Source organism: Gallus gallus, chromosome 1, assembly GCF_016699485.2.
Source record: "Gallus gallus isolate bGalGal1 chromosome 1, bGalGal1.mat.broiler.GRCg7b, whole genome shotgun sequence".
NCBI lineage: Eukaryota > Metazoa > Chordata > Aves > Galliformes > Phasianidae > Gallus > Gallus gallus.
The window spans coordinates 50,832,677-50,856,051 of NC_052532.1; the positions used below are offsets into that span (position 1 = coordinate 50,832,677).

The 23,375-nt window shown below is 57.0% G+C and overlaps 3 protein-coding genes and 1 long non-coding RNA gene across 18 annotated transcripts; 3 read left to right on the forward strand and 1 right to left on the reverse strand.

Moving 5' to 3' along the window:
- The first annotated feature begins 1,705 nt into the window (after positions 1-1,705).
- Positions 1,706-5,962, forward strand: DNAL4 (dynein axonemal light chain 4). Of its 9 annotated transcripts, none has more exons than XM_046938948.1 (5): positions 1,706-1,736; positions 2,397-2,437; positions 2,530-2,736; positions 3,519-3,602; positions 4,819-5,962. In XM_046938948.1, exons 3-5 carry the CDS (start codon positions 2,665-2,667, stop codon positions 4,981-4,983), a joined length of 321 nt encoding a protein of 106 aa, XP_046794904.1. In that variant the 5' UTR covers positions 1,706-1,736; positions 2,397-2,437; positions 2,530-2,664; the 3' UTR covers positions 4,984-5,962. The 9 variants fall into 9 exon arrangements, with proteins under 9 accessions (XP_046794904.1, XP_040552584.1, XP_046794902.1 ...); XM_040696650.2 differs by having other exon boundaries at positions 2,533-2,736; XM_046938946.1 differs by having other exon boundaries at positions 2,397-2,427; positions 2,533-2,736.
- Positions 5,154-16,491, reverse strand: LOC112533465. 2 transcript variants are annotated; one of them, XR_006932721.1, is made up of 2 exons: positions 16,413-16,491; positions 5,154-8,219 (listed from the first exon to the last, which is right to left on the reverse strand). It is a non-coding gene; the product is annotated as an uncharacterized LOC112533465 (long non-coding RNA). The 2 variants fall into 2 exon arrangements; XR_006932720.1 differs by lacking the exon at positions 16,413-16,491 and adding an exon at positions 16,171-16,290.
- FAM20CL (family with sequence similarity 20, member C-like) lies at positions 9,840-14,299 on the forward strand. 2 transcript variants are annotated; one of them, XM_025155308.3, is made up of 10 exons: positions 9,840-10,477; positions 11,464-11,639; positions 11,716-11,794; positions 12,097-12,189; positions 12,462-12,577; positions 12,776-12,956; positions 13,065-13,174; positions 13,565-13,646; positions 13,781-13,840; positions 13,911-14,299. In XM_025155308.3, exons 1-10 carry the CDS (start codon positions 9,999-10,001, stop codon positions 14,143-14,145), a joined length of 1,611 nt encoding a protein of 536 aa, XP_025011076.2. In that variant the 5' UTR covers positions 9,840-9,998; the 3' UTR covers positions 14,146-14,299. The 2 variants fall into 2 exon arrangements, with proteins under 2 accessions (XP_025011076.2, XP_015144145.3); XM_015288659.4 differs by lacking the exon at positions 12,776-12,956 and having other exon boundaries at positions 13,781-14,299.
- Positions 14,838-22,892, forward strand: SUN2 (Sad1 and UNC84 domain containing 2). 5 transcript variants are annotated; one of them, XM_015288630.4, is made up of 18 exons: positions 14,838-14,964; positions 15,865-15,998; positions 16,313-16,473; positions 16,591-16,725; positions 17,108-17,203; positions 17,470-17,563; positions 17,643-17,713; positions 17,875-17,999; positions 18,195-18,410; positions 18,490-18,567; positions 18,648-18,691; positions 18,822-18,987; positions 19,099-19,320; positions 19,881-19,965; positions 20,051-20,166; positions 20,322-20,489; positions 20,591-20,683; positions 20,988-22,892. In XM_015288630.4, exons 2-18 carry the CDS (start codon positions 15,886-15,888, stop codon positions 21,099-21,101), a joined length of 2,097 nt encoding a protein of 698 aa, XP_015144116.3. In that variant the 5' UTR covers positions 14,838-14,964; positions 15,865-15,885; the 3' UTR covers positions 21,102-22,892. The 5 variants fall into 5 exon arrangements, 4 of the variants coding, with proteins under 4 accessions (XP_015144116.3, XP_040525102.1, XP_040525101.1 ...); XM_040669168.2 differs by having other exon boundaries at positions 14,838-14,940; XR_005849000.2 differs by lacking the exon at positions 14,838-14,964 and adding an exon at positions 15,489-15,551 and having other exon boundaries at positions 20,326-20,489; positions 20,988-21,199.
- The last annotated feature ends 483 nt before the right edge of the window (positions 22,893-23,375 follow it).

Below are 23,375 nucleotides of genomic sequence, written 5' to 3' on the forward strand. Positions count from 1 at the left end.
GAACTACACAGGGATTAAAGCATTAAAAAAAGCACAGAAAGAATACGGTGCTTGAAAGCGCTGTATCCCCAGAGAGATTAGAGTAGCTGCCTGGAGATAGAGTAATGATGGAAAGATCTTCTTCCCAGAGATTCTGCTCCTAATTATCTCCTTTGCTCACACACACACACACAAAGGATGATCTCCCGGCTTTTATCTTTCTCTCGATGGTTTTAATGCCTCGTTGCAAGAGGCCCATGCCTGCAAAGGAGAAAAAGGAGAAGGAATCGGCCCCGACTGCAGGAAGGCTGTGGCTGTCGTGGAGCGAGGGGACAGGAGGCAGCGTTCGGTTTCTGTCACCGGCGGCGGTGAAGGCAAAGGGAAGAGAAATGATCACTGCAGCATTGTCCTCCCAGCGCTGTCAGGGAAACAACAGCCCTGGGCTCTGCTTGGATGGATGGGTGTTGGGTGAGTGGGGCTGCCTTCACCCTGCAGCTGCTGGCAGGACGTTTCACGTACACACCAACGGGACACCGTGTGAACAATCTGGCCCTGGACCTGTCCTGTGTGACAAGGATGTGCCCTGATGGAGACCCAGGCATCACACTTGGTGGCCTGGGAGTAGAAAGTGTGATCTCAGAGCTGGATTTTCCTTCAGCTGTCTTAATTTCAGATTGAGATTTCGGGCCCATGAGAACCTAATGAGGTTCTACAAGGCCAAATGCAAGGTGCTGCATCTGGGTCAGAGCAATCCCACAATAAGAATACGGACTGGGAGAAGAAATTGTTGAGAGTAGCTCTGCAGAGAAGGACATGGGGGTGCTGGGGGATGAAAAGCTGAACATGAGCCAGCAGTGTGCCCAGGTGGCCTAAAAGGCCAATGGCATCCTGGTTTGTATCAGCAATAGAGCAGCCAGCAGGGGCAGGGAGGTGACCGTCCCTCTGTACTCAGCTCTGGTGAGGCTGCACCTCGAGTGCTGTGTTCAGTTCTGGGCCCCTCACTGCAAGAAAGACATGGAGGCCCTGGAGTGTGTCCAGAGAAGGGCAGCGGAGCTGTGAGGGGTCTGGAGCACAGCTCTGATGGGGAGTGGCTGAGGGAACTGGGGTTGTTCAGGCTGGGGGAGCTCAGGGGAGACCTCATCACTCTCTACAATGACCTGAAAGGATGTTGCGGTGAGGTGGGAGTCGGCCTCTGCTACAAGGTAACAGTGATAGGACAAGAAGGAATGGCCTCATGTTGCACCAGGAGGGGTTCAGGTTGGACAGGAAGAAACATCTCCTCTCAGGAAGAGCGGTGCTGCAGTGGCACAGCTGCACAGGGAGGTGGTGCAGTCACCGTCCCTGGAGGTGTTCCAGAGCCGTGTGGATGTGGCACTGAGGATGTGGTCAGTGGGGATGGTGGGGGTGGACTGGCGGTTGGACTGGGTGATTTATGTATTTCCGACCTAAACGATTCTGTGATTCTACTTAAAACTAAAGGCGGAACCACGTCCCGAAGGCACCACGGCCCTCCCGTCAACGACGCCCCCCAGTGCAGCCGCTCGCCGCCCCCACCCCCAGGCGGTGGCACAGCACAGGCACGCCGCGGACACCCCACCGCCGCGCGGCCCCAAGCCCCCGCCGCCAATAGGGTGAGCCGGGCGGCGCGCTGGCAGCCAATGGGCGAGGGGGAGGCGGGGCTTCCGGCGGCGGTTGCTAAGACAGCCGGGGTTCTTCCTTAGCAACCGGTGCGGGCCGCGGCGGTGGCGGCGGTGTAGGTGAGGCCGCGCTCCGCTCCTGGCCCTCTTTTCCTCCTTCCGGGGGCTGCTCTTTGGGCTCCGGAGCCCCACGGCCGGGGCTGTGGCGTGCTTTCCCGAGCCACCGCAGCCAGGCTGCCCCCAGGCCACCTCCCTGCCCCGTGGAAGTGCAGCGTGCCAGGGTGGCGGCGTGAAGACAGCGCCGTGTGACGCCCCTGCTTCCTCTGGGCGGGGAGGGGGGGCACCTCACTGTGAGCGAGAGAGCCGGGGGAGGCCGCAGTGGGATGCTCCGAGCTGGCCGGGCTGCCGTGCCCGGGCTGTGGTTGGCTGATTGGCCTGGAACAGCGGCCCGGTGCTTTCCTATCCGGGAATCCTCAGCTGCCGAATGCCTGGGGGGTGAGAATAGCGCCCCAAAGCAGACTGAGATGTTCCTGTTGAACGCTCTGCCCAGATCTGTATGCTAATCCCGTTCCTCAAGTACACGTGCACTTCGTGGTGTACCAGACGTAATGGTCGGTGCCCTCTCATCGCTTGTGGGAAGCGTTGCCCTGACTTGGCACGTCCCTCAGACTGGGCTCATGCTTCTGGGAAATGCTGCCATCCTCAAGTCTGCCTTATGGAAAATGATACATTTTTAAAGCTTGTTTGCATTAATGTGCTGTGAGAGCGCTCTGATTGCAGGATGTGCGAAGAAATTCCTGTGATACAGTGAGTAAGTGGAGGTAGGGACGGCATTCTTGTAATAGTTTTCGCCTTCCATTTTAATGCAGAGCTTTCTTCTCGTCTCCTATCTGTTTGTTTGTTTCCGTTTAAGCAGTGTCCTTTGGGCCAAGAAGCTTCCCCTTGTGCTGGTCCTCAGAGCCACGCTCCCTGAGCCATCTGCACTGCAGTGCCTTGCTGAGCTCCATCCCGGCCCCCTGCCCCTTCCCGGGGTCACTGGGGAAAGACCATGGCCGACACTGGGGAGGGGAAGAAGGAGGAAGCTGATTATAAGAGACTGCACAGCTTTCCGCTGATTAGGGTAAGAAGGAAAATGAGCTGCGTGTTTACCAGTGTTACAGATATGCAGTGCTACCTTTGTTCTTCCCCACCTTCCAAAACGAGATTTCTCCCACTGATAGCTGCTGTGAGAACTTGTACCCTAGCGGTTCCCTACAGGGATTTCAGTCACCACCATTTCTTCTGTCTGTCCATCAGGCAAGGAAATGAGTCAGCCAGGGGAGTGTGGCACAAAGCAATCATCTAATGTACTACACGTGCTGCCTTTGGAGCCCTCTGCTCACTGTTGCTAGATACAACTTGTTTTTATGCTGTTTAGAGGAGCAGGAATAAACCATCTTAGCCAGCCAGATAGTGGAAAAGACTGTGTAATTTAGACTCTGTTATGCTTATAGCCAGAATTAAGGACGGTTGAAGCAGTGCTGTCTTTCTCTTCATCTTAGCACTTAAAAACTGACAACGGTATTTATCTCCTCCTTTAAGCTATGCTTACTTTATGCTAGTCTTAAAGTTTGGAAGAGAACAATTCTGCATGGACTGGGACCAAGGGAAGAATGGGCAGACAGTAAAGCAATAAGCCATTTCTATATTAATCATTCAAATGTTTGGTGTTCTGACAAGCCTGTATCGCTGATGATGTTCTGCTTTAAGCTAACACTGAACGTCACGTGGAGTAGCTGCCGTGTGTCCGTGCCAGCAGCCTAGGCTCTGTGACAGCGTGGGCAACATAAGGGCTGTTTGCTGTTGTCTTCTGTCTAGGCTTTATTTTTTGCTCAGTTCCTCTTTCTTGTTTGCTCTTTGCAGCACACAGACATGCCGGAGGAGATGCGCGTAGAGGCCATGGAGCTGTGTGTCACGGCGTGTGAGAAATATGCCACGAACAATGAGGTATGAGCTGAATCCATCAGGCCAAACTTCCATTGCTGCAGCTCAAGGAATCTGCAGGAGCAGAGCTGGAGCTGCAGGGCACAGTAGAATCACATAATGACAGATTACTCAGTTTCTGTACTGAGCAAGGGCAGAAAGAGACAGCTTGGCTAGATCTCAGATGTAGTTGCTTTTGTGAGTGAGATCTGTACTAGCTGTTTGCTTTCATGCAGGAAGCAAAGATGAGTCACAGAGTGATGCCGCCTCACAAACCTTATCTCCTTCCTTCCCTGTGAGCTTCCTCTCTGTTCATAAAATGCCCTGGCTGTCCTGAGGGCCTGTGTCAGAACTGTGTGGAGAGGGGCCTGTCCCAAACTGTGGGTCCATTTGTCAGTGTTGAACAAGATCATCCCCATCAGGGCAGGGAGGAGACTCTTATTTTGGAAACGAACGAATTAAGCTCTTCGAACCTTTAGGTACAGTCTGTTCAGTCTTCCCTGTCAGCTTTCAGCCTCTTGAATGAAATTACTGAGAACACGTAGATGGGATGCGATGGAGGAGTTACAGTCTTTTGAAAAATTGCCCTCATCTTTGAGATAAAAAGACGAATGAGGACACACTTGCACAATGGGCAGGGCACAGATTGCTTGTGCTAGAGGAGCTCTGTGCTGGAGCGAGGCAAAGCTACAGAGCAGGAGATTCCTTCTGTCTCCTCGTGCCTGAGACACCAAGTATCACTGCAGAATCTTCCGTTCTCCTTTTCTAGACCTAACAGGGTGTGATCTTAGAGAAGGAAGCCTTCTAAAAGTCAGCCTACTTTCATTGTTTTGGTAATTAGCTGGGAAAAAAAAAAAATATATATATATATAAATGGACTCACGTAAAAATAGCTGCAGCTTAGTGACCTGAATCTCCTACCATGCTCAGTGTGCCCAGGGTAACTCCACCACCACCATCAAAAACAGAGCTCTCGCTTCTCTCAAACTGTGTGGATGAGGAAAATGCTTGCTAGATGTAGGTGTTTAATTTCTCCTAGCTGCTGTGTTGGAGGCTGCTGCAAACAGCAAGCTGCTTTACCCTTTGGCACAGCCCTGAGGAGCTTGCAGTTTGCTCAGCACAGCTGCTGTACCTGTTGCCTGTGGCTTGAGTACTTTATTAGAGAGGAATAGGAGGGGGATGTTTGCGTGCAGACTTGCTGCTTGCTGTGTCTCACCCTACGCTTTTCTTCATTCTCCAGAGTGCTGCCAAGATGATCAAAGAGATGATGGACAAGAAATTTGGGTCCTCCTGGCACGTGGTGATTGGGGAAGGGTTTGGCTTTGAGATCACTCATGAGGTGAAGAATCTGCTGTACATGTTCTTTGGTGGCAGCCTGGCCGTGTGTGTCTGGAAGTGCTCCTGACATCTGGCTGGGTCCCAGACTCGCTGCATACAGGAGATTTCTTCCTTCACAGATTTTGTACAATGTGGAGGTGGGGCTTTATTTTTAATAGTTAAGACGTCGAGATTTCTTTCCGTACTGATGTAACGGTTCCATGGGATGCATATATTTGGGGTGTGTGTGTGTATAACTTGCTAAGTCTGTCCTCGCTCATGGGATTTCTGACCTGTCTGTGGCTCTCTCCTTGGTGTTTGAGCCTAAACAAAAAGGAGGTGGTTGAAGAGGTAATCTCATGACACGCCATGCAGCAGCACTACAAGGGGGAAGAGGAAGAGAAAAGGTGCTATCTAGTTCTGTGTTTTCTCCTCCCACTTGTTATGCATTGTGTTCTCTCTTCTCTGCCTCCCCAGCTGTGTGTGGTACGCTTCTGACCAGTGCCTCTTTCCTCCCTCTTAACAGCACCACCTTCCTCTCTTCTAAATGACCACACAGAACTGGCTGTGTCAAGGGTGTCCCGTTGGGTTGTCCGTGGAGGTGTTAGCTGCGGGGAATTAGGCTTGTTTTACCCTTTTCTGCTTGATTTGGGAGGACAGCTGAGCTGCCTGGATGTAGGAGGCTGCTATGCAAGCTACCCCCTCCTTTCTCACCCACTGCACGCTGAGATGGCATTGAAACACAGGCGGCTGTCGATGCCTGGGGAGTGGGTGAGAACTCTTCGTACAGCTTGAATGCCTCCCTGTCAGTTCCTGGGGGTGTTGCAAGTGCTGTGTACTTTCAGCATCTTGTTCGGAGGCTGGTAGGGGAAGGAGGTGCCGTGTGAGATATCACTTGGTCATCAGAAACCTAACGTCCTTTTGGACTTGCTTTTTTAGCCTGTTTCTTCTTTTAAAGCTGTCAGTGTTGGAGGATGGAATGAACGTAATTGTATGTTACGTATATGGCTTATTTATATAAATCTGGGGAACTGTGTTTTTTACAATAAAAAAAATAGTAAATTGTCCTTTTCTGTGTTCTAAAGTAAAAACCCAGCGTGGAGGACGAAAAAGAAAAGTAGTTCAGGAAACATGGAAGTAAGCAAGGAATGATGTAGCTCAGGCAACAGCTGATGGCGGGGATCCACCCTGCTTCCTTCCTGGGTGACTCCAAGGGAGCAGAGAAGCGCTCTCATCCTTCCCATTCAATTCCTTTGTTGCTGCAAGCCTGCTGTGCAAGGTTGCAAGGTCCATGGTGCTGCTGGCCCAGGTCCTCTGTGGGACTAGCATCAAGGGAGCATACCTGCGTCCTCTGCCCAGCCAGCATGCATCTGCTCTGACCTTTGGGATCTGGCATCTGTGGCTTCTATGATTTTTCAGACTTCCCTCTGAGAAAGCCACCAGCAGTGCCACTGGCAGCTCATGTTTTATGAGAGGCCGTACTCGAGCCTGTAGTTCAATTCCAAAGGACTTTTCTGCATTAGGGCCTGCCGTGGATCAAATGTGGAGGGGTTTTCCGTTTCCCTTAGTTCCTTCTCTGGATCTCAGCGTGATGTTAGGGATGTCTTTCTGCCATTTCAGCATGTCAGGAGCTCTTCTGCAAGGCAGGAATTGGAGTAATATAAGACCACTAGAAATAATTTCAATTTTGCACCGTCTGTACTGGCTGGGCCCCACAGCCTGTCACGTAATTCTGTACTGATCAAGTGGAAGGGACTTGTAAAGTAGTGGGGAGGACACATAACTGGTACCATTATCTGCCAGGTGCCAGGATCGTTGTGCTGTCTGGAAGATTCTAAACCCTGTGAGCTTCCTGATGGTGTGATTACTCTGTCTCACTCCAGCTGGCTGACTTTAAATGAAAATAGCACTGTTGACTGGCACTTGCTGCAGCTGGCAGGTGGAAAAGCTGGTTTTCTGTTCCAAGACTTTCCACCTCCCTTATGTCTTATGTCTGGATGTACATCCAGAGGAAAAGGTAAAGCCACCGTCATTGGAATGCCCTGTGCTCGCTGGAGCATAATGATACCTTCAGCCATACCATAGTCTCCTTAATTGTCCTTCTTTCACACTAATGAATAATTAACTGCTGTGTGCATGTCCACGGACGGGCTGGTCATGGGCATCTCTGTAGGGTCGTGCTGACCTGCAGATGATCGTAGGGTGAGGGAGCCGCTTATCTCAGCATGCAATCTCTTGGCCTTGCTACCAGCCTGTTATCAGTTTGGCCACCAGCTGACCAAAGCTAATGTCTCCATGACCTGCATCTGCAATAGGCAAACGCTGACCGGTCCCCAACATCCTCAGAGCATGAGCACGCAAACAAATCGAGGTGAGCTAGGTGTGAATTTGCAGCAAGTCAGCTCTCACGCTGCAACTCCCCCAAGGTAAGCAAGTGCAAGGTGGCTCATAGGAGAGTGCCACGCTATTTTTGTTTCCAAGGGTAACAGCTCTCCCACAAGAACATACCACAAAAAGCCACCCCATTTTTGAATGCCTGTTATATGTGAAAGCATAAATCTCAACTTGCCGAAATTCAGCTGTGTGCGTCAAGGCCCCCAAGCAACTATTTGGTAGGATCAGCTTTCCTGCTTGTTGCAAGTTGAGTCATGCTGCACTGGCTCCTGTGTGCTACAAGAAACTCCCACCCTCCTTTTGCTGTGGGACTAGAGCACAGTTTGGGGCTTTTGCTATGGAACTAGAGCGCTTTGGGGCACGCCTGCAATTCACAGGGCAGTAAGGCTCATGGATTGGAGATGGTCCCTTGTTGTTCCATGTTATCCTGCAAGTAACCGCTCCGCCACTGATGCTTTGGAGCCTAAAACTGCTTTTGACTCTAAAACTGTCATCTCTTGCAGGAGGTTTTTACCTTTAGATTTTGTAGCAGAAATCTGGGGAGGTTGGCACTGGATGTCTAACTGTTGTTTTTTTCCCCTCCCTATTGTGTCTTGCCACCTGGGTGTCGCTGCTGTTGCCATCAGAGCATCGAAGTGAGTCAGATGTGGAAAAGGAGATGAAAAGCTCAGGGTGATACATCGGTGCCAGTCAGAATGACCCTTTCTATCCGTCCATCCCAGCAAGCCAGTGTGCAGCGGTAGCGGCTCGGAGGGCTGTGCTCATGACTTCATCCCTCCCTGCCGAGGAGAGATGGGGAACATCGTTATCGGCTGTCGGCCTGCGTGGCGGGGAGCCCGCGCTCTGTGCCAGCAGTGGAAGTGTCCTTGGGCGTGGGGCTCCTCCTCCATCCCAAAGGTGACCGGGCCCTGCTGCGAAGGGGTGAAGAAGCTGGAAAAATGGAGGAAAGAGGTGCAAATTCAATCGCTTCTCTGTGATGATGTCATGGCAACGAGGTGCACTGATGTGCTGTCAGGCAATCAGGGCAGGCTTTGAAGCTCCCCAGCTCTTCCCTGTTGCTGTAGGCTCGCGTCTGGCTCGCTGAAAAATCTTTTGGTTAATATTTAATGCCAGCATTGAAGTGCTAAGAGTGGAGAGCACCCCACCTATTCCCCCTTCCTCTACTTTCCAATTTGATGCTAAATTAGAGTTGGGGAGCGGGGAGGATTATGATTTACCGTAGCATGGGGACAGATCTCCTGGTCAGAAGGACGGCTTCAACCCGTAGTGGGGAGAAAAGGCTGCAGGCTCTATGCTGGTGTCCCCATGCATGCAGCAGCCCTGGGAGCTCAGCAGGAGGGAGTTACCTACATCGCAAACCTGTCTCGGTCTGGCTCTAGGATGTGCGAAGGATGCCTTTGTCACCCTACCTCCCTCCAAGCCAAGTTTGGAGCTGATGCTGGGCCACTGGAAGGAGCAGGGGGTCTCCCTCTCCCTTTGCTCTCCCAGAGCTGGCTTTGGAATAAAGGAATCCATGGCCCCTCTCCCAGAGCTGAGCCCAGCTCCTTTGATGCAAGTAGTTAGCACATGTTTTTATTGGCTTTTTTTTCCCCACTAAGCAATGACCTAACGATCCTGTGTTCCAGCCACAGCCCCTCCTAGGCGCCTTCTTTCCAAAACATGCATCCAGACCGGATCCAGCAAAGCTCCCGGTGCAAGACGCCGTGTTCCCTTCCCCGGGGAAGCCATCTGCTCCCCTCTGCCCGGCTCCTTCTGCATGGCTTGCAGCTCGCCAGCCCTGCGGGAAGCTCTGCTCCTGTTGGCCACGCTGTTTGCGCGTGGCAAAGGGAAGGAAACGCGGTGCTGGCTGGATCTGGGGCTGCTGGAGATGTCAGCTGGAGGCGGTTTCCAAGCAACTGTTGTGCCGCGGGGACACGGAGAGCCAGGAACACCATATTCCTGCTGCCCGCGTGGGCTGGACGGAGCCAGCATGGGGCTGGTGTGGAGAGCAGCACGAGTGAGAGGGTAACGCGGGGCTGTGGCACGGGGGGAGGTCTCCAGCCCTGCTCCTCATCTGCCTGCCTGCAGCAAGGGGACAGCGTGATGTATGGGATTTCACGTGTCCTCTGCATCCTTTGGGAGATTAAAAAGGGCGAAACTGCTCCAGCTGCTGTTTTATCCCATTTGTTTTACCCACCGATGGGCAGTTGCATACAAGCATCCTTGAATAGATGGAGAGGTGGTAATATCGCCCTGACTGAGCGGTGGGAGCAAAACTGGATGATGAGTGTGTGGACATAAGCATGGTGGGAATGCAGCAGATAGGATGGAGCTGGGGAATGGGGCAGAAGTGTGCAAACAAGGAGTGGAAGCAATGGGAGCTGGGCAGGGAGAAGCCCAGAGAGATGCGACAGTGCAGGGCACCTGTTTGATTGCCAGTGCACACGTTATCTGTGACCATCTCCGTCCCCGACCCACCTGCAGCTATTGATTTGGAACTTGCCCTTTTCATGCTAACCTTGGCACTGCTAGCTCGTCCCTTATAAATCCCGCTGCAGCTCCTACCCCTCTCTCCGTCCTGCCACCAGGGTCTTCCCGCAGCTCTGCTTTTTGCTGCGATGTTTTAGATGCAGGACAGCTCTCCCCGATTTCTGCCCAGAGGAGAGACGGGGCAGTGGATGCACTGACTCTCTTTGCCCCGTGTGGGTGCCTGCCCCTCGGCAAGGAAGGATGCGGCTCCAGCTGCAGACACTTGTCCAAAGGAAGTTTAAAGTCCTCCTCCTCCTGCTGCTGCTCCTGGCCCTCCTGCTGCATGTAACGATGGACTTGGCTCTCCCCGCGACTCGCAGGCCCTGCAGCTCTGATGCAAAAGAACCAAAAGCCTCGGGTACCTCCACAGGCAGCCCTTTGCTGGCCAGCCCCGAAAAGCTGAGCCTGCGCATCCTCCAGGACTTCAGTGGCAGCAATGGTTCCCTGGAGAAAAGCTCCCAGCCGCAGGGAGCAGGGCCAAAGGGAAAGGATGGGGACGTGGGGATCCAGCACCGGCATGGAGATGTCGGTCCAGCGTGGGCCAAGGGATCCAAGCTAGCTGCGCTCTTTGAGCATCCCCTTTATAATATCCCGTTGCCGGAGGTGAAGGACAAAGACAAGCTGTTCATCGCCAACCCCATGGAAAAGTTCAGCCTACGGAGCAGTAGGAGCGATGAATGGTGAGGAGCGGGCTGGTCTGGGGGGGTGTGTGGAAGTGCTTGAGGGGACGAACGGCAGGGAGCAAACAAATTCTTCCCTTGCTTGGCTCAGCATCCCACCTGGATGGCCCCAGTGCCTCAGATCTTATATCAGCCCCATTTCCAGGCTGCTGCCCTGGGGAGCTGCAGGGAGCCTCCTGCCCATGTGGCACATGGTGAAGTCCAAGGGGAGGCCTGAATTATTCACACTGTTATGTATGATATCTTCTAGGTCATCTCCTCCTCTCCTTACCCAGCACTGGGCTCTCCCTATAAATTTATGGGCACTCCCCACTCCAGACTTCTGACCAGTTTGATCCCCCTCTCTCACCCACCTCATGTTGGAAATGCAAAACCCCAAATGTCAGCTGGCTCTCGACACGAGACCATGGCAGTCCCGTGTTTCTCAGGGCACTTTCTAACCTCTTTAGGCTTTGCTGGGTGGTGAGCTCACAACTGCTGGGTGCCTATTTTTGTCCCTGCACTACTAACCTCTAATTAGAAGGGAAGATATTAATGGAGATACCACGGGTAATACGCAGCAGATTCCTTATGGAAAGCACACCTTCCAGAGGTGAAAATACTGAGATGAGGGGACTAGATAACCCAAATTCATCCCACAGGGAGGCCAGGGGGAGCCAGTTGCAGGTGGGAGCTCAGGATGCTGCCGGGAAGCATTCTTTTATGGACGTTTTGTGTGCCCCTTTAACTGTGCACAGCTGATTGCATACCTGGGATCTGATCCCCTGGGGTGCGATCAGCTGGAAATGAAGGCCCAGCTGGGAGACCATGGGGGACTTTCTCTGGGGGATGCAAGGGTGGCCATCAGCTGCCAAGGGGACCTGCCCCAGGGGCTTCTGCCACCAGCCAGGCCTTGTGCTGGCTCTTCCCAGGAAGGGCCTGGGTACAAGACCCCATCCCAACTAAATGTTGTTGTTGTTGGGGTGGTGGTGGCTGTTGGGCTGCAGGGTCAGCAGCAGTAAAGCCGAGATGGTCCTCCCGACAGGGAAGACAGCCTACGACACCTACCCCGCCTGGCTCAAGTTCCACATCGGCATCAACCGCTACGAGCTGTACCCGCGCAGGGACCCCCTGATGCCCACCCTCCTGCAGGACCTGGCCACCATGAAGATTGTCAGCTCGGGTACTCATCCCTGCCCATGCCCCTATCCCATTGGCCTCCCCACCAGCCCCAGTCACCCTCGTGTGCCCCCTTGCAGTGCAGAAGTCTGGCGGTACCCAGTTGAAGCTCATCATGACATTCTCAAACTACGGGCAGGCCCTCTTCAAACCCATGAAGTGAGTAGAGCTTGGCTTCAGCCCCAATGCTGGAGGCCCCTTCCCCTACTGCTGGCAGCAAGCTTGGTGCAGCTTGTGGTGGGGTAGTGACCTCCAGTGGTGAGAAGGAGAAGATGATCCATGAGGGCCACTTCCCAGCCCTCATCCCGGTGGGATTCGGGGCCACACCACGCAGCGGGGTACACCTGTGCCTGGTCGTGTCTCAGATGGCAGCAGGGACACAGCACAAGGGGTGGTTTGGGAACAAGCAGGAGGTGATCCATTCTTTGGCCATCATCCCTGCCCTCCTCAAATCTTCTCAGGCAGAGCAGGAACCAAGAGACCCCCGCTGACTTCTTCTACTTCTCAGACTTTGAGCGGCACAATGCGGAGATTGCAGCCTTTCACCTGGACAGGTGAGTTCTCGTGTGGCCCGCACCCAAAAAGGGGCCTCAGCCCTGGGGGGGCTGCCCTGTGTTTGGTGGGAAAGACAGCCAAAAATCTTCCCTCTGAGGCCTGCAGCCTCACAGCAAACCTTGTATCCAACCCTGGCCAAGAAACGGCTCCTTCAGCCACCTCTTCCTCCTCCATTGCAAGGACACCTGCATCTCATGGTGCTTGTAGTAACTGGGTGCAAAAAAATACTAGGATCCATTGGCAAGAAGTTGTGCTGAGTTTTGTGGTTTAGGATCCTGGATTTCCGACGCATCCCACCGGTTTCTGGTCGCTTGGTGAATATAACAAAGGAGATCCGGGACATCACGACCGACAAGAAACTGGCCAGGACTTTCTTCATCTCCCCAGGTGAGCTCTTGCCAACCTTTGGCTCTCACACAAGGGCAGGCACCCATCTGGGGATGACTCCAGCTGCCACCGCGTCCCCATCCATGGAGGTGGTTCTCAAGAGGAGTCACCATGCTAATGCTTTATGCATGTGGCATGGTGAGTAGCTTCATCTGGTTCCTGTTCAGTCATCAGCCTGTGCTTTGTCCCCCATGCCAGCGGGCAACGTCTGCTTCTACGGGGAGTGCTCCTACTACTGCTCCACCGAGCACGCTCTGTGCGGCAAGCCGGACCAGCTGGAGGGCTCCATGGCAGCCCTGCTGCCCGACAAAGCCCTGGCCAAGCGCCGCTCCTGGCGCAGCCCCTGGCGCCGCTCCTACCACAAGAGCAAGAAGGCTGAGTGAGCTGGGACGTGGGGGGACACAAGGGGACTCGAGGGGCACGGGAGGGCTGCCCAGGTGGCCCTGTGGTCGCTCTCATGAACCCACTGTCCATCCTTTGACTGTAGGTGGGAGCTGGATCCCAACTACTGCAGCCAGGTGCGCCGGACGCCGCCCTATGACAGTGGTCATCGCCTCCTTGACCTCATTGACATGGCAGTGCTTGATTTCCTCATGGGTAAGTGCATCCCTCCAGTTTTTCCTCACTTCCCAGTAGCTGATGGGAAAGGCAATGGTCAGGCTTCGCACCATGAGGGCACTCTGCCTGCTTGTCCCCACGGCCTGGTCCCCACCCAATGGCATGTTGGGGGCTGGAGAACTGGTGGCGTGTTGCATACACTGAGTCATAGAATTGTTTGAGTTGGAAAGGACCCTTAAAGGTCATCTAGTCCAACTCTCCTGCAATGAACAGGGACATGAGTGAGGCTGCTTTGCCCTGTACCACGACAACGTTAGGGTGCTTGTCTCCTGCCAAAACTCAGCACAGGATGACATTGCGCAGGAGTTGGGGCCATGCGGATACCCATGCCAGCATCTCACTGCTGCCATCCTCTCCTCACCCTTTCAGGCAACATGGACCGACACCACTATGAGACCTTTGAGAAATTTGGGAACGACACCTTTTTGCTTCACCTGGACAATGGCCGCGGGTAGGACAGAGGGGAGCACCCAACCACCCTAAATGGACAGAGCTGGGGCTGAGGGATGCCAAGAGTCAAAATGAGAGCCAGTGCAGGGTGATGCTACGCATGCCCCGATGCCAACCCTTGGGTTTCTCCCGCAGCTTCGGCACGCACTCCCGCGACGAGATGTCCATCCTGGCCCCTCTCCAGCAGTGCTGCAGGTAAGCGGCCCCCGCCACCCACTCGGGGAAAACCCACCCTGATGCCGAGCTCTCTCCTCCTCTTCGGCAGCATCAAGAAGTCCACCTACCTGCGGCTGCGGCTGCTGGCCACCGAGCCCTACCGCCTGAGCGAGCTGCTGCGGGAAGCGCTGGCCGCTGACCACCTGGCACCCATCCTGGCCGAGCCCCATCTGCAGGCACTGGACCGGCGCCTGGGCAAGGTGCTGGCGGCTGTGGGACGCTGCCTGGCCACGGCAGCACAGCCCCACCAGGTGCTGGTGGACGACATAGGGCCGTGGCTGTGACACGGGGATGGTGATGTGGTGTGGTGGCATTTGCCACCCTGGGAAGAGCTCTGAGTGTGTGGTGTTGCATTTTGGCACTTGGATGATGCAAGGGGAGACGGGCGGGTGCGCGCGTTATTTAAATAAATAGGTCGGCCTCGTGGAGAAAACATGATTTGGGATCCCGGCCAGCAGGGCTGTTTTTCCAGTCCCAGTTTCACGCGGCATGCTGGCATGGCCATCCCTCCAAATCCTTTTATAATGAGAGAAGGAATTCTCATAGAATCACAGAACTGGTGGTTATGGAAGGGACCTCAAAGCCCACCCAGTTCCACCCCGTGCCGTGGGCAGGGCTGCCATCCAGCAGCTCAGGCTGCCCAGGGCCCCATCCAACTGGCCTTGAACCTCCAGGGATGGGGCACCCACAGCTCTCTGGGCAGCTGTGCCAATGCCTTGCCTCCCTCTGAGTAATGTATTTCCACCCAGGACTTAACCTATACCTCCTGTCTTTTAGTTTAAAGCCGTTCCCCCTTGTCCTATGCAAAAAGTCGATCCCTTTTCCTGCAAAGTCAGTCCGTCTCCAGCCTTTCCCCAGCCTGCAGCCTGCTGTTAATGGGGCCGTTGGTGAGCTTCCACGCGGCTCACCCAACCCGCGATGCTCATCCCTGCCCACGCTCTTCCCACACCCACACAAAAACCCCAGCGGGCGCCGCGTCCCTCCCGCAGAGGTGGCTCTGAGATCCACAGCGGGCCCGGCACCATATATAGCGCCCGGCGCCCGGCTTATCCCCTAATCCTGGCCGGGGTTAATCCGCGGTGGGTTTGCGTCAGCCGGGACAGGTGCTGTGGGACGGGGGCTTCGTGCCCCACGGCGGGGATGAGCGGCGGGGACGGGTCCCCGGGGTGGCGGCGGGGCACGAGGTGTCCCCAGGACACGGTGCAGGAAGCGGCAAATTGGGCGAACTGGTCGCTAATGAGCTACGGGAAGGGGGGAAGGCAGCGGGCAACGGGGCCTGGGAACGGCACGGGGAGACTGAGGTTAGAATTAATGGGCTGGAAGGAGAGGAGAAAAAAAAATACAAAGAAAGAAGGGACAAAAAAGCCAAGGACTTAAAAGAAAAGGGGGGGGGGAGGGGGGGGGAGAGAGAAAAAAAAGAGCAGACAAAGGCGCGCTGTGTGCGCTGCACACGGGGACGCTCCGAGCGCAGCGCTGCGCCTCGCGGGACCCCCCCCTCCCACCCGGAGCTGCCGGGGCGGAGCATTGGGGCGGGGCGGGAGCCGGCGGGGGAGGAGGGGGGGGAAGGAGGAGGAGGAGGAGCGGGGGGGGGCCGTGTCTTGAAAAACAAAAGGGAGAGGAGCGGCGTGGGGAGCGGGCGGTGGCGCGCTGCTGCTGCTGCTTCTGCTCCGCGGCTGTCCTCGGCTCCGCGGTGGGTACCGGGGGAAGAATGGGGGGTCCTGGGTGTCGTGGGGTCCCGGGAGCGAAGAGGTCTTGGGGCGTGGGGGTACTGGGTGGGGTGGGAGGAGTCCCGCTCGCGTCTCGGTCGTGGGGCTGCGTGGACCCGCGTGGGGGGGGGCCATAAAGGGACAGCGCAGCTGTCACCGCCCGGCGAACAGGTGCCCCTGGGTGCGCTCGGGTCGGCCTTACGCGTCCCTCAGCACGGGGGGGCTTAGGGGTGTCCCCGAGCGCGGCTGCCCCCCTCCCATCCCCCCATGACGCCGTACCCCCCGTGTCCCCCCCAGGTGAGCCGCCGTCCCCCCGCCATGTCGCGCCGCAGCCAGCGCCTCGTCACCTCGCGCCTCTACGCAGAGGATGAGGACGGCAGCAGCTCCCTGCTGGGCGGCCCGCAGCTGCCCTTCAAGGAGAGCACCGCCAGGTTCGGGGCTACCGCAGGGCCGCGGGGGGGGGGGGATGGAGAAGGGGGGGGGGCTCAGGCTTTTAGCAGCTTTGGGCCCAATGGCGGGAGGGAGGGAGGGAGGGAAGCGCTGCGAGAGCCGTGCCGGAAAACCGCAGCGGTGCAAGCGGAAGCGGGGCCGGGGGCTCCCCACCTTTCGGGCTTTCGCAAAGCGGCGGTTGCGCCGCGCCGAGCATCCACCCAGCCCCGCAGCGCTCGTAGCCGTGGCCCCTCTATGTGCCGCCGACCGGCTGGTTCTCGTCCCACCTCCCCCTCCCCTCCCACCTCCCCGGCAGGACGGCGGCGAGGAGGAAATCAAGCGGCACCAAGCGGCCGTCGCCCGGCCCCAGCACTCAGACGTCCTACTACAGCGAGTCTTTGGTGAGCGAGTCCTACCTGGGGGGCAGCCGGGGGCTGGCCGCGCTGGATGACGCCCTGGATGGCGGCACTTACTGGGGTGAGCCCGCCCTCCCGTGGCGTCCGTCACCCCAAGCCCTCGGGGCGTCCCAGTCGTTTTGGGGTGGCCGTTTCCTGAGCTGTTTCTATGGGGTTTTTTTGGGGGGTGGGTAAGCAGGCAGGGAGCTCTCCAGCAGGAGGAGAAGGGATACAGGGGACACGGAGTCCAGCAAAGTCAACGGGCTGCTGGAGAGCCGAACTTACGATACGTACGCCTCCTCCTCCGGGTACTCCTCGGAAGACGACTATGCAGGTAGGAACGCCGTGGTGGGATGCTGGGGACACCTCCATGGGACCGCCGAGTCCCAGCCTCTATACCGAGCCCAGGGATGTGGGTTCCATCCCGTGTCCTGTTGCCTTGCCTCACATAGACTCATAGAATCATTAAGGTTGGAAAATAGCTCTAAAATCATCCGGTCCAACCGCCAGCCCATCCCCACCATGCCCCCTGACCACGTCCTCAGTGCCACATCCACACGGCTCTGGAACACCTCCAGGGACGGTGACTGCACCACCTCCCTGTGCAGCTGTGCCACTGCAGCACCGCTCTTCCTGAGAAGTTTTCCCTACTATCCAACCTGAACCTCCCCTGGCGCAACTCAAAGCTGTTACATGTTGTCCTTACCTCCCTCCAGGTCAGCTCTACTCTGCCCACAGCAGCTCGGGGTCAGGGCTGAGGACCGCCGCCTCCAGGGTTGGCTCCTTCCTCTGGCAGGTGTTCACTGCACCAGGTGAGTGAGGGCCTGAGGAGGAAGGGGTTTCTCTCCTCTGCAAACTTCTCCCACGCCCATGTGGAGGTTTGTTGTCCTACGGGGCTGCTTTGCTTGCATGCCAGCTCGCTGTTGACCACAAAGTGGTTGGTGTCTTCCACATCTTGCAAATCTGAGGCAGGGAGGGAAGGGGATGTTGCATGCATGGGTTGTCTTCCTCCAGAGAGCAGCCTTGGAGGCAGAGGGGATATCCTGGGGTCCCCCTGAACCTGCTTGTCCTCCCCCAGCCCGATTTGTGGGATGGCTCCTGTCCTGTATAGCCACCGCCTGGCACCACGTCACTGGAAGGTCTCCCCAGCTACAGCGTGTCCCCCTGTCCAGGTGAGTGGCACTGCAGCCCTATGAGCATCCCACCACTGCGGGATGCAGCCCGTAGCCCTCTTTCTTCCCCACTCTGCAGGCGCTACCCACGGCTGAAGAAGTCCCTGTGGTGGCTGCTGCTCCTCCTGCTCCTTGCTGCAGTCACCTACGGTGAGCCCACCTACTACCCCCTCATCCCAGTGTGGTACGGGGCTGGAGAGCCATCGTCCCCGTGCTGTACCCGGGATGGGATGACGGTGAGCTCAGTGCTTGTGGCTCCTGTCCTCCATCACCATCTCACTGTTAAACCATCTCGTCCCCTGTGTGCCCAGGAGCATGGTACCTGTACCCATACGGCCTGTCGGCACACAGCTTCCCCGTCTTCTCATGGTGGGGAGTGGGACGCCTCTCCTCCTCCGACATGCCCGGGGTGCGGGACATGACTGCACTGGACCAGGTACAAACCGGTTGCCTTTGGGGCGGGATAGCTGGGGCCAGGCACCCAAGGGAGCCCTTGTGCCCGTGGGTGCAGCCCCTGAAGTTTTGGTACATCCCAAAGATGGAGGGAGGGGAAAGCAGTAATGGGGCACAGCCGCCCGCGTAGTCCCACAAGGCCCAGGAGGGCTGCATAGCACTCTCTCTCCCATCACAGGGACTGCGGGGAAAGCAGCAGCTCCTGGCCCGCTTCCAGGCCCTGGAGAAGCGTTTTGAGGCACTGGAGGCTGCGGTGTCACGCTGGGAGCTGGGGGTGGCCGGGGGTGAGCCCCCACCGACGGGAGACGTGCTGGGCCTGCTGGATGGGCTGCTGGGCCGCCGCCAGGCAGGCATGGAGGAGCGGCTGCGCAGCGACGTGACCGGGCACCTCCAGGTGAGAGGAGCAGGGTGGTACAGGTGTGGGGATGTGATGGGATGGGTTCTGATGTCCTCACATCGTCCTTGCCCCGCAGGGTGAGCTGGACGCCCTGCGGACTCAGCTGCAGGCCGACATGGACAAACGGCTGGGGAAGATGGCGCAGGCCTCGCAGGTGAGGGGTGTGCACCCCATGGGGGTCCTTGGGGCTGGTGGGCAGCTCTTATGTGGATTCTTGTGCCTTTTTGCTGGCAGGAGATGGAGGCCCGGCTGCAGGAGCTGAGCAGGGAATGGCAGAGGTAATGGTGCTCGGTGGGGGGAGAAAGCCCACTGCAGGGCTGGAGCTTAGGGTGGGGTAGGCCTCGGCCTGGCGTTTTGGGGCACGTGGTGGTGCTTGGTGGCGTTTCTCTCATTGTGGTGGTGGCACAGGTCGGTGCAGGAGGAGCTGCAGGGCAGCTGGCAGCGGGCGACGGGTGAGCTGCAGCAGGAGGTGTCAGCACTGAGGAGGGAGCTGGCAGGGCTGCGCTCAGACCAGGAGGCCATGGGCAAGCACCTGGAGGCTGTGCTGGAGCAGATCAAGGCAACACGAGCAGATGTAAGTCCAGGACGTCCCCAGTTGTAGGGGCCCTCACCCCCACCTGGGGCCCCGTTTGAGGCGGAGGTGTGGGTCCCTGCCCTACAGCTGAGCCCCGTGCCACACTTGCAGGTGGAAGCGCAGATGCCAGCATGGATCAGCCGTTTCCTGGCACAGCCCCGGCAGGACACCGGCACGGCTGGACTGCTCCTCCAGCGGGAGGACTTACAGGCGGAGCTGCGTGCCCTGGAGCTCCGGATCCTTGCCCAAATGCGGGAGGAGCGTGGGCTGGCAGCACGGGACAGCATTGGTGTGGCCCTGCGGCAGGGGGGAGCTGGAGGGGTGACAGAAGAGGTGAGTGGTGGCCGAGCCCTGGGGACATGGGGGGGGATTCCATGGAGCTTGCAAACAACCAGGGCCACCTTGTTTGCCCTGTCCCCAGCAGCGCTGCTGAGTCATTTGGGGCAGAATGTTACAGCAGGGATGACAGCGGAGGAAAAAATGAGCCTGTTTGCTTTGGAAATATTTGTTGGCAGCTCCCTGCGGAGGGAGGGAGGCGATCCCCTCACCCTGTACGGGCTCTGTGCACGTGGTGACACTGGGACACTGAGCCTTTAGGATCAGCTCTGGGGGCACCGTGTGGCCTCGGGCCTGGTCCATGTCCCCCTCCTCATCCATCAGCAGTGGGAAGGGTGAGCCGAGCCAGCCCAGGCACTGCCCCTTCCTTGCACAGCACTTCTTGTCCCGGGTATTTTTAGCAGCCTCTAATGAGGCTTTGCAGCCGAGCGCACGCCTGCTCCTTTTTGCCGCAGTGATTCATCACTGCCTGTCCCGTGAGAAGGGCCCTGACCCCGTGGGCTGGAGGCGGGGACAGGACCCCATGGCTGTGATCGGGCCCCTCTTGACCCCCACAGCAAGTGCACCTCATCGTGGACCAAGCATTGAAACGCTACAGTGAGGACCGGGTAGGGATGGTCGACTACGCCCTGGAGTCAGCAGGTAGGTGGCAGGGGGGTGAGCTGGGGGTGAAAGCCAGGGAGTGCTGGCACTCTGCTTTACCCTTGTGCTCCTCTCCCTGTGCCAGGGGCCAGCGTCATCAACACCCGCTGCTCTGAAACCTATGAGACAAAGACAGCACTGCTGAGCCTGTTCGGGATCCCTCTGTGGTACCACTCGCAGTCTCCACGTGTCATCCTGCAGGTGGGCACTGAGAGTGGGTTGAGTTCCCCGGGCTGATGCAGAGCTCACGCTGGGCGCAGTGGTTGGGCTGGCATTAATAGGAGGAAAAACGGTGCTGATGGTGATAATGTTGCTGCTGCTACCTAAGAGCTGGCATTCCTTTTCTGTGCGCGTAGCCAGACGTCAACCCCGGGAACTGCTGGGCCTTCCGTGGCTCCCAGGGCTTTGCTGTCATCCGCCTGTCCAGCCTCATCCGCCCCACAGCTGTGACACTGGAACACGTCCCCAAAGCACTGTCACCCCAGGGAACTATCCCCAGTGCCCCGAAGGACTTCACCGTCTACGTGAGTAGGGTTGTAGTGGGAGGCTGGAGGGTGGGATGCGCCTTCATGGCCCCCATTCCCCATCCTGATCATCCCCGTCTCTTCTTTTCTGTTCCCCGTAGGGCCTGAAAGAGGAGCGAGAGGAGGAGGGCCTTCTCCTGGGGCGCTTCACCTACAACCAGGATGGTGACCCCATCCAAACATTCTACATCAAGGTGAGGCACGGTGGTGGTTTTGGAGTGCTCGCCATGGGAAGGAAGTCGGGTGATGGTGTTGGATGCGGGGAGGTCGTGGGGTCCCTCTGTCCTCAGAGCCTTCAGCCTGTGAAGTGGGGCGGGGGCTGATGTCCACCTTGAGCCTTTCATTGGGAGGCCATCTTGCCTGCCCATTCCCACATATCTTCTCCATGGAGATCTCCAACACCCACCTGGGCATGACCCCGAGCGCTCTGCCAGACCCAGAGATCCCCTCCGACCCAACCATCCCGTGGTTCTGTGACACATCTCTCCTGTCTCCAAGGGTGACGACGTGGGCGCCTTCCAGCTGGTGGAGCTGCGCGTGCTGAGCAACTGGGGCCACCCCGAGTACACCTGCATCTACCGCTTCCGCGTGCACGGGGAGCCGGCGCTCTGACCCCCCCACAGCCAGATGGGCTATCCTGGGATGTGGGAGGCTGCACTGCCCTTCGCCTGCGCTGCTGCTTGCGGAGGAGAGGACTTTTTGCCTGCAGGGGGGTGAGGCGAGGCCATCCCGCGCGGGTGGCTCTCGGTGCGTTTCGGACACTTCTGCCTTCTGAAGCTCATTTCTTCTCTTGGGGCTGCGCCGTCCCCTTTCCGGTGGCACATATAACCTTCCCACAGCTGGGATGGAGGGAACTCCGTGATGCACTGGGGCAGCGTGGTGCTCCCCTCCGTGTTTCTCAAGATCTTAAGGACCTCAAACCCTTCGATGCTGGGCAGGCAGAGGGGACGTAAGGCAGTATTAAATCGAGTATTGTAAAAGTAAAGGTTTGGGGGCAGCAGGAGGGGAGAAACGTGGCAGGTGGGGGCTGCAAAGCCACTCCTGGGCTGGGGTCCGTGCACTTGGCCCAGCAGCTGTGTTAGGTCCCAGTGATGCTCGGGTTCCCCATGCCTGGGGCCGCCCGTCCTGCTCGCTAAGCTTGAGGATGCTACCTTCAAACCTCGCCTGCTTCCCTGTTTGGGTTTGCTCTGTTGGTTGGTTGGTTTTATTTTTTTTAAGGGGTGGGACTGTTTTCCAATTGGGGGGTCGGGGGATTTAATTTTTTTTTTGTATTAACAACGGAAATACTTTTTCCATGCAATTTCTACTTCCGTGGAGGTGGGGCTGTGACGTGATACCACTGGAGCGAGCGGCTTCGCCTGGCGGTGGGGCTTAGAGCTTCGCTTGGCACAAGGATGCGCACACTGTAGGATAAGCTGCCGTAAGAGGAGCAGAGCTGGGCTGGGGGACAGGGCCCCGCACCCGGTGCCAGCAGGACATCCTCCGAGCTCACTTTCCCATTGGCACACGTGTATAGAGGCAGCTGCTGCTGGGAGCTGTTGTCCTGGGTACCGTTTCTCCCATCTGGTTTGTGGGGTGGGCCGTGGGGGGAGCAGGCTCGCTGAGCCCCACAGACCCCCCCCTCCCCCAGCCTCAGTTTACAGCTCAGCTTACGCTCTGGGGTAGTGTTTCTAACCACCACGTTTGTCTTGCGTTTAGTTGGCAAATAATAATATAAGCTGCAGGGCTTGCGTGTCGTGTTTGTGCCCTGTAGGATGCTGGCTTCATCCTCCCAGGCGCTGAGCACTGATCCCTGCTCTGGGAGAGGGTGAGGGGCAGAGAGAGAAGGGCACAGAGCTGTCAGCCCCGGGGGATCGGGGCGATGCTGTCCCCATCTCCAATCACTTAAAATGGCTGTTTGGGACTGGGAGGCCCCGCTGCTGGGGGAAAGCAGCCCCGCAGCCAGGGTACGGCGGAGAGAAATAGATTTGCTCCTATATTGAGCATAGAGCTTCAACTTTTGGCATCCGCAGCCTGAGTTATTTTAAGCTTGGTTGCAGCTGCCTGCGAGCGGTGACGCTGCTGAGCACCCAGACCTGTCCTGTGTTTATTTGAACGAGGAACAGAGTGGAGATGCAGCTCTCCTCTGCATTAGGGCTGTCCATCTGCTGGAGGAAATGCCATAACCACGGGGCTGGAGATCTGCTCTTTACTCCGCTCCCCTCTCTCTCTGTTTGCCCCATGGCAGTGTTAGAGACCCGCCCTGCGCCAATGGACTGTTACAGGCAGGAGATGTACTTAATGCTGTAGCCTGCTGCCAATGCTGCACTGTTTTGTTCATTGTATTTTTTAATCAACAGATTGTAATTTATGCCTATGCAAAGAAAGAAGAAAGACCAAGACAAATAAATTATATCAAAACTACTGAGAGGTGGTTGGGTGGTTGGTGTGTTGGCAGGTGAGAACGAGATGCAGTGAGGTGAGAGCATCATTGCTGCAGCTGTTCTTTGGGTATTCTCATACCCAATCCTTATTTTCCAGCTGCCATACTACATACAGGCATGCAGGTTTGCCCGACGCCCTCTCATACAGACCTGAATTCCTTGGGCGGCTTAAGCCGAAGCCTGCAGCCTTGCTTGCTGCCTTCTAGCAGTGCCACGGCTCTGTGCTGTGCCCATGACCTGAGGGCTGCCCCAGCCTTGGCTCTCCATTGCAGTTCCCTGTGAGGCCGCTCTGTGTGTGGGGGAAGGCTTTGGCACATGGACAACATCCCCGCACCCCAGAGCTGGCTGGAGCCTGTGCTCACCAATTACAGCAGAACTGCTAAGCTTGGCATTTCCCCACCACTGAGAAGCACCAACTCTTACACAAAGCAAATTCTGTAGGGGCTCAGCTACAGCAACCCTC

Coding starts and splice junctions, on each gene's coding strand:
- DNAL4 (XM_046938954.1), top strand. CDS start 2,665: ATGGCCGACACTGGGGAGGGGAAGAAGGAGGAAGCTGATTATAAGAGA. Junction 2,737..3,518: donor ACAGCTTTCCGCTGATTAGG/GTAAGAAGGAAA, acceptor TGCTCTTTGCAG/CACACAGACATGCCGGAGGA. Junction 3,603..4,818: donor AATATGCCACGAACAATGAG/GTATGAGCTGAA, acceptor TTCATTCTCCAG/AGTGCTGCCAAGATGATCAA.
- SUN2 (XM_015288630.4), top strand. CDS start 15,886: ATGTCGCGCCGCAGCCAGCGCCTCGTCACCTCGCGCCTCTACGCAGAG. Junction 15,999..16,312: donor TTCAAGGAGAGCACCGCCAG/GTTCGGGGCTAC, acceptor CCTCCCCGGCAG/GACGGCGGCGAGGAGGAAAT. Junction 18,000..18,194: donor ACATGACTGCACTGGACCAG/GTACAAACCGGT, acceptor CTCCCATCACAG/GGACTGCGGGGAAAGCAGCA.
- FAM20CL (XM_025155308.3), top strand. CDS start 9,999: ATGCGGCTCCAGCTGCAGACACTTGTCCAAAGGAAGTTTAAAGTCCTC. Junction 13,175..13,564: donor AGTGCTTGATTTCCTCATGG/GTAAGTGCATCC, acceptor TCACCCTTTCAG/GCAACATGGACCGACACCAC. Junction 13,647..13,780: donor CACCTGGACAATGGCCGCGG/GTAGGACAGAGG, acceptor TTTCTCCCGCAG/CTTCGGCACGCACTCCCGCG.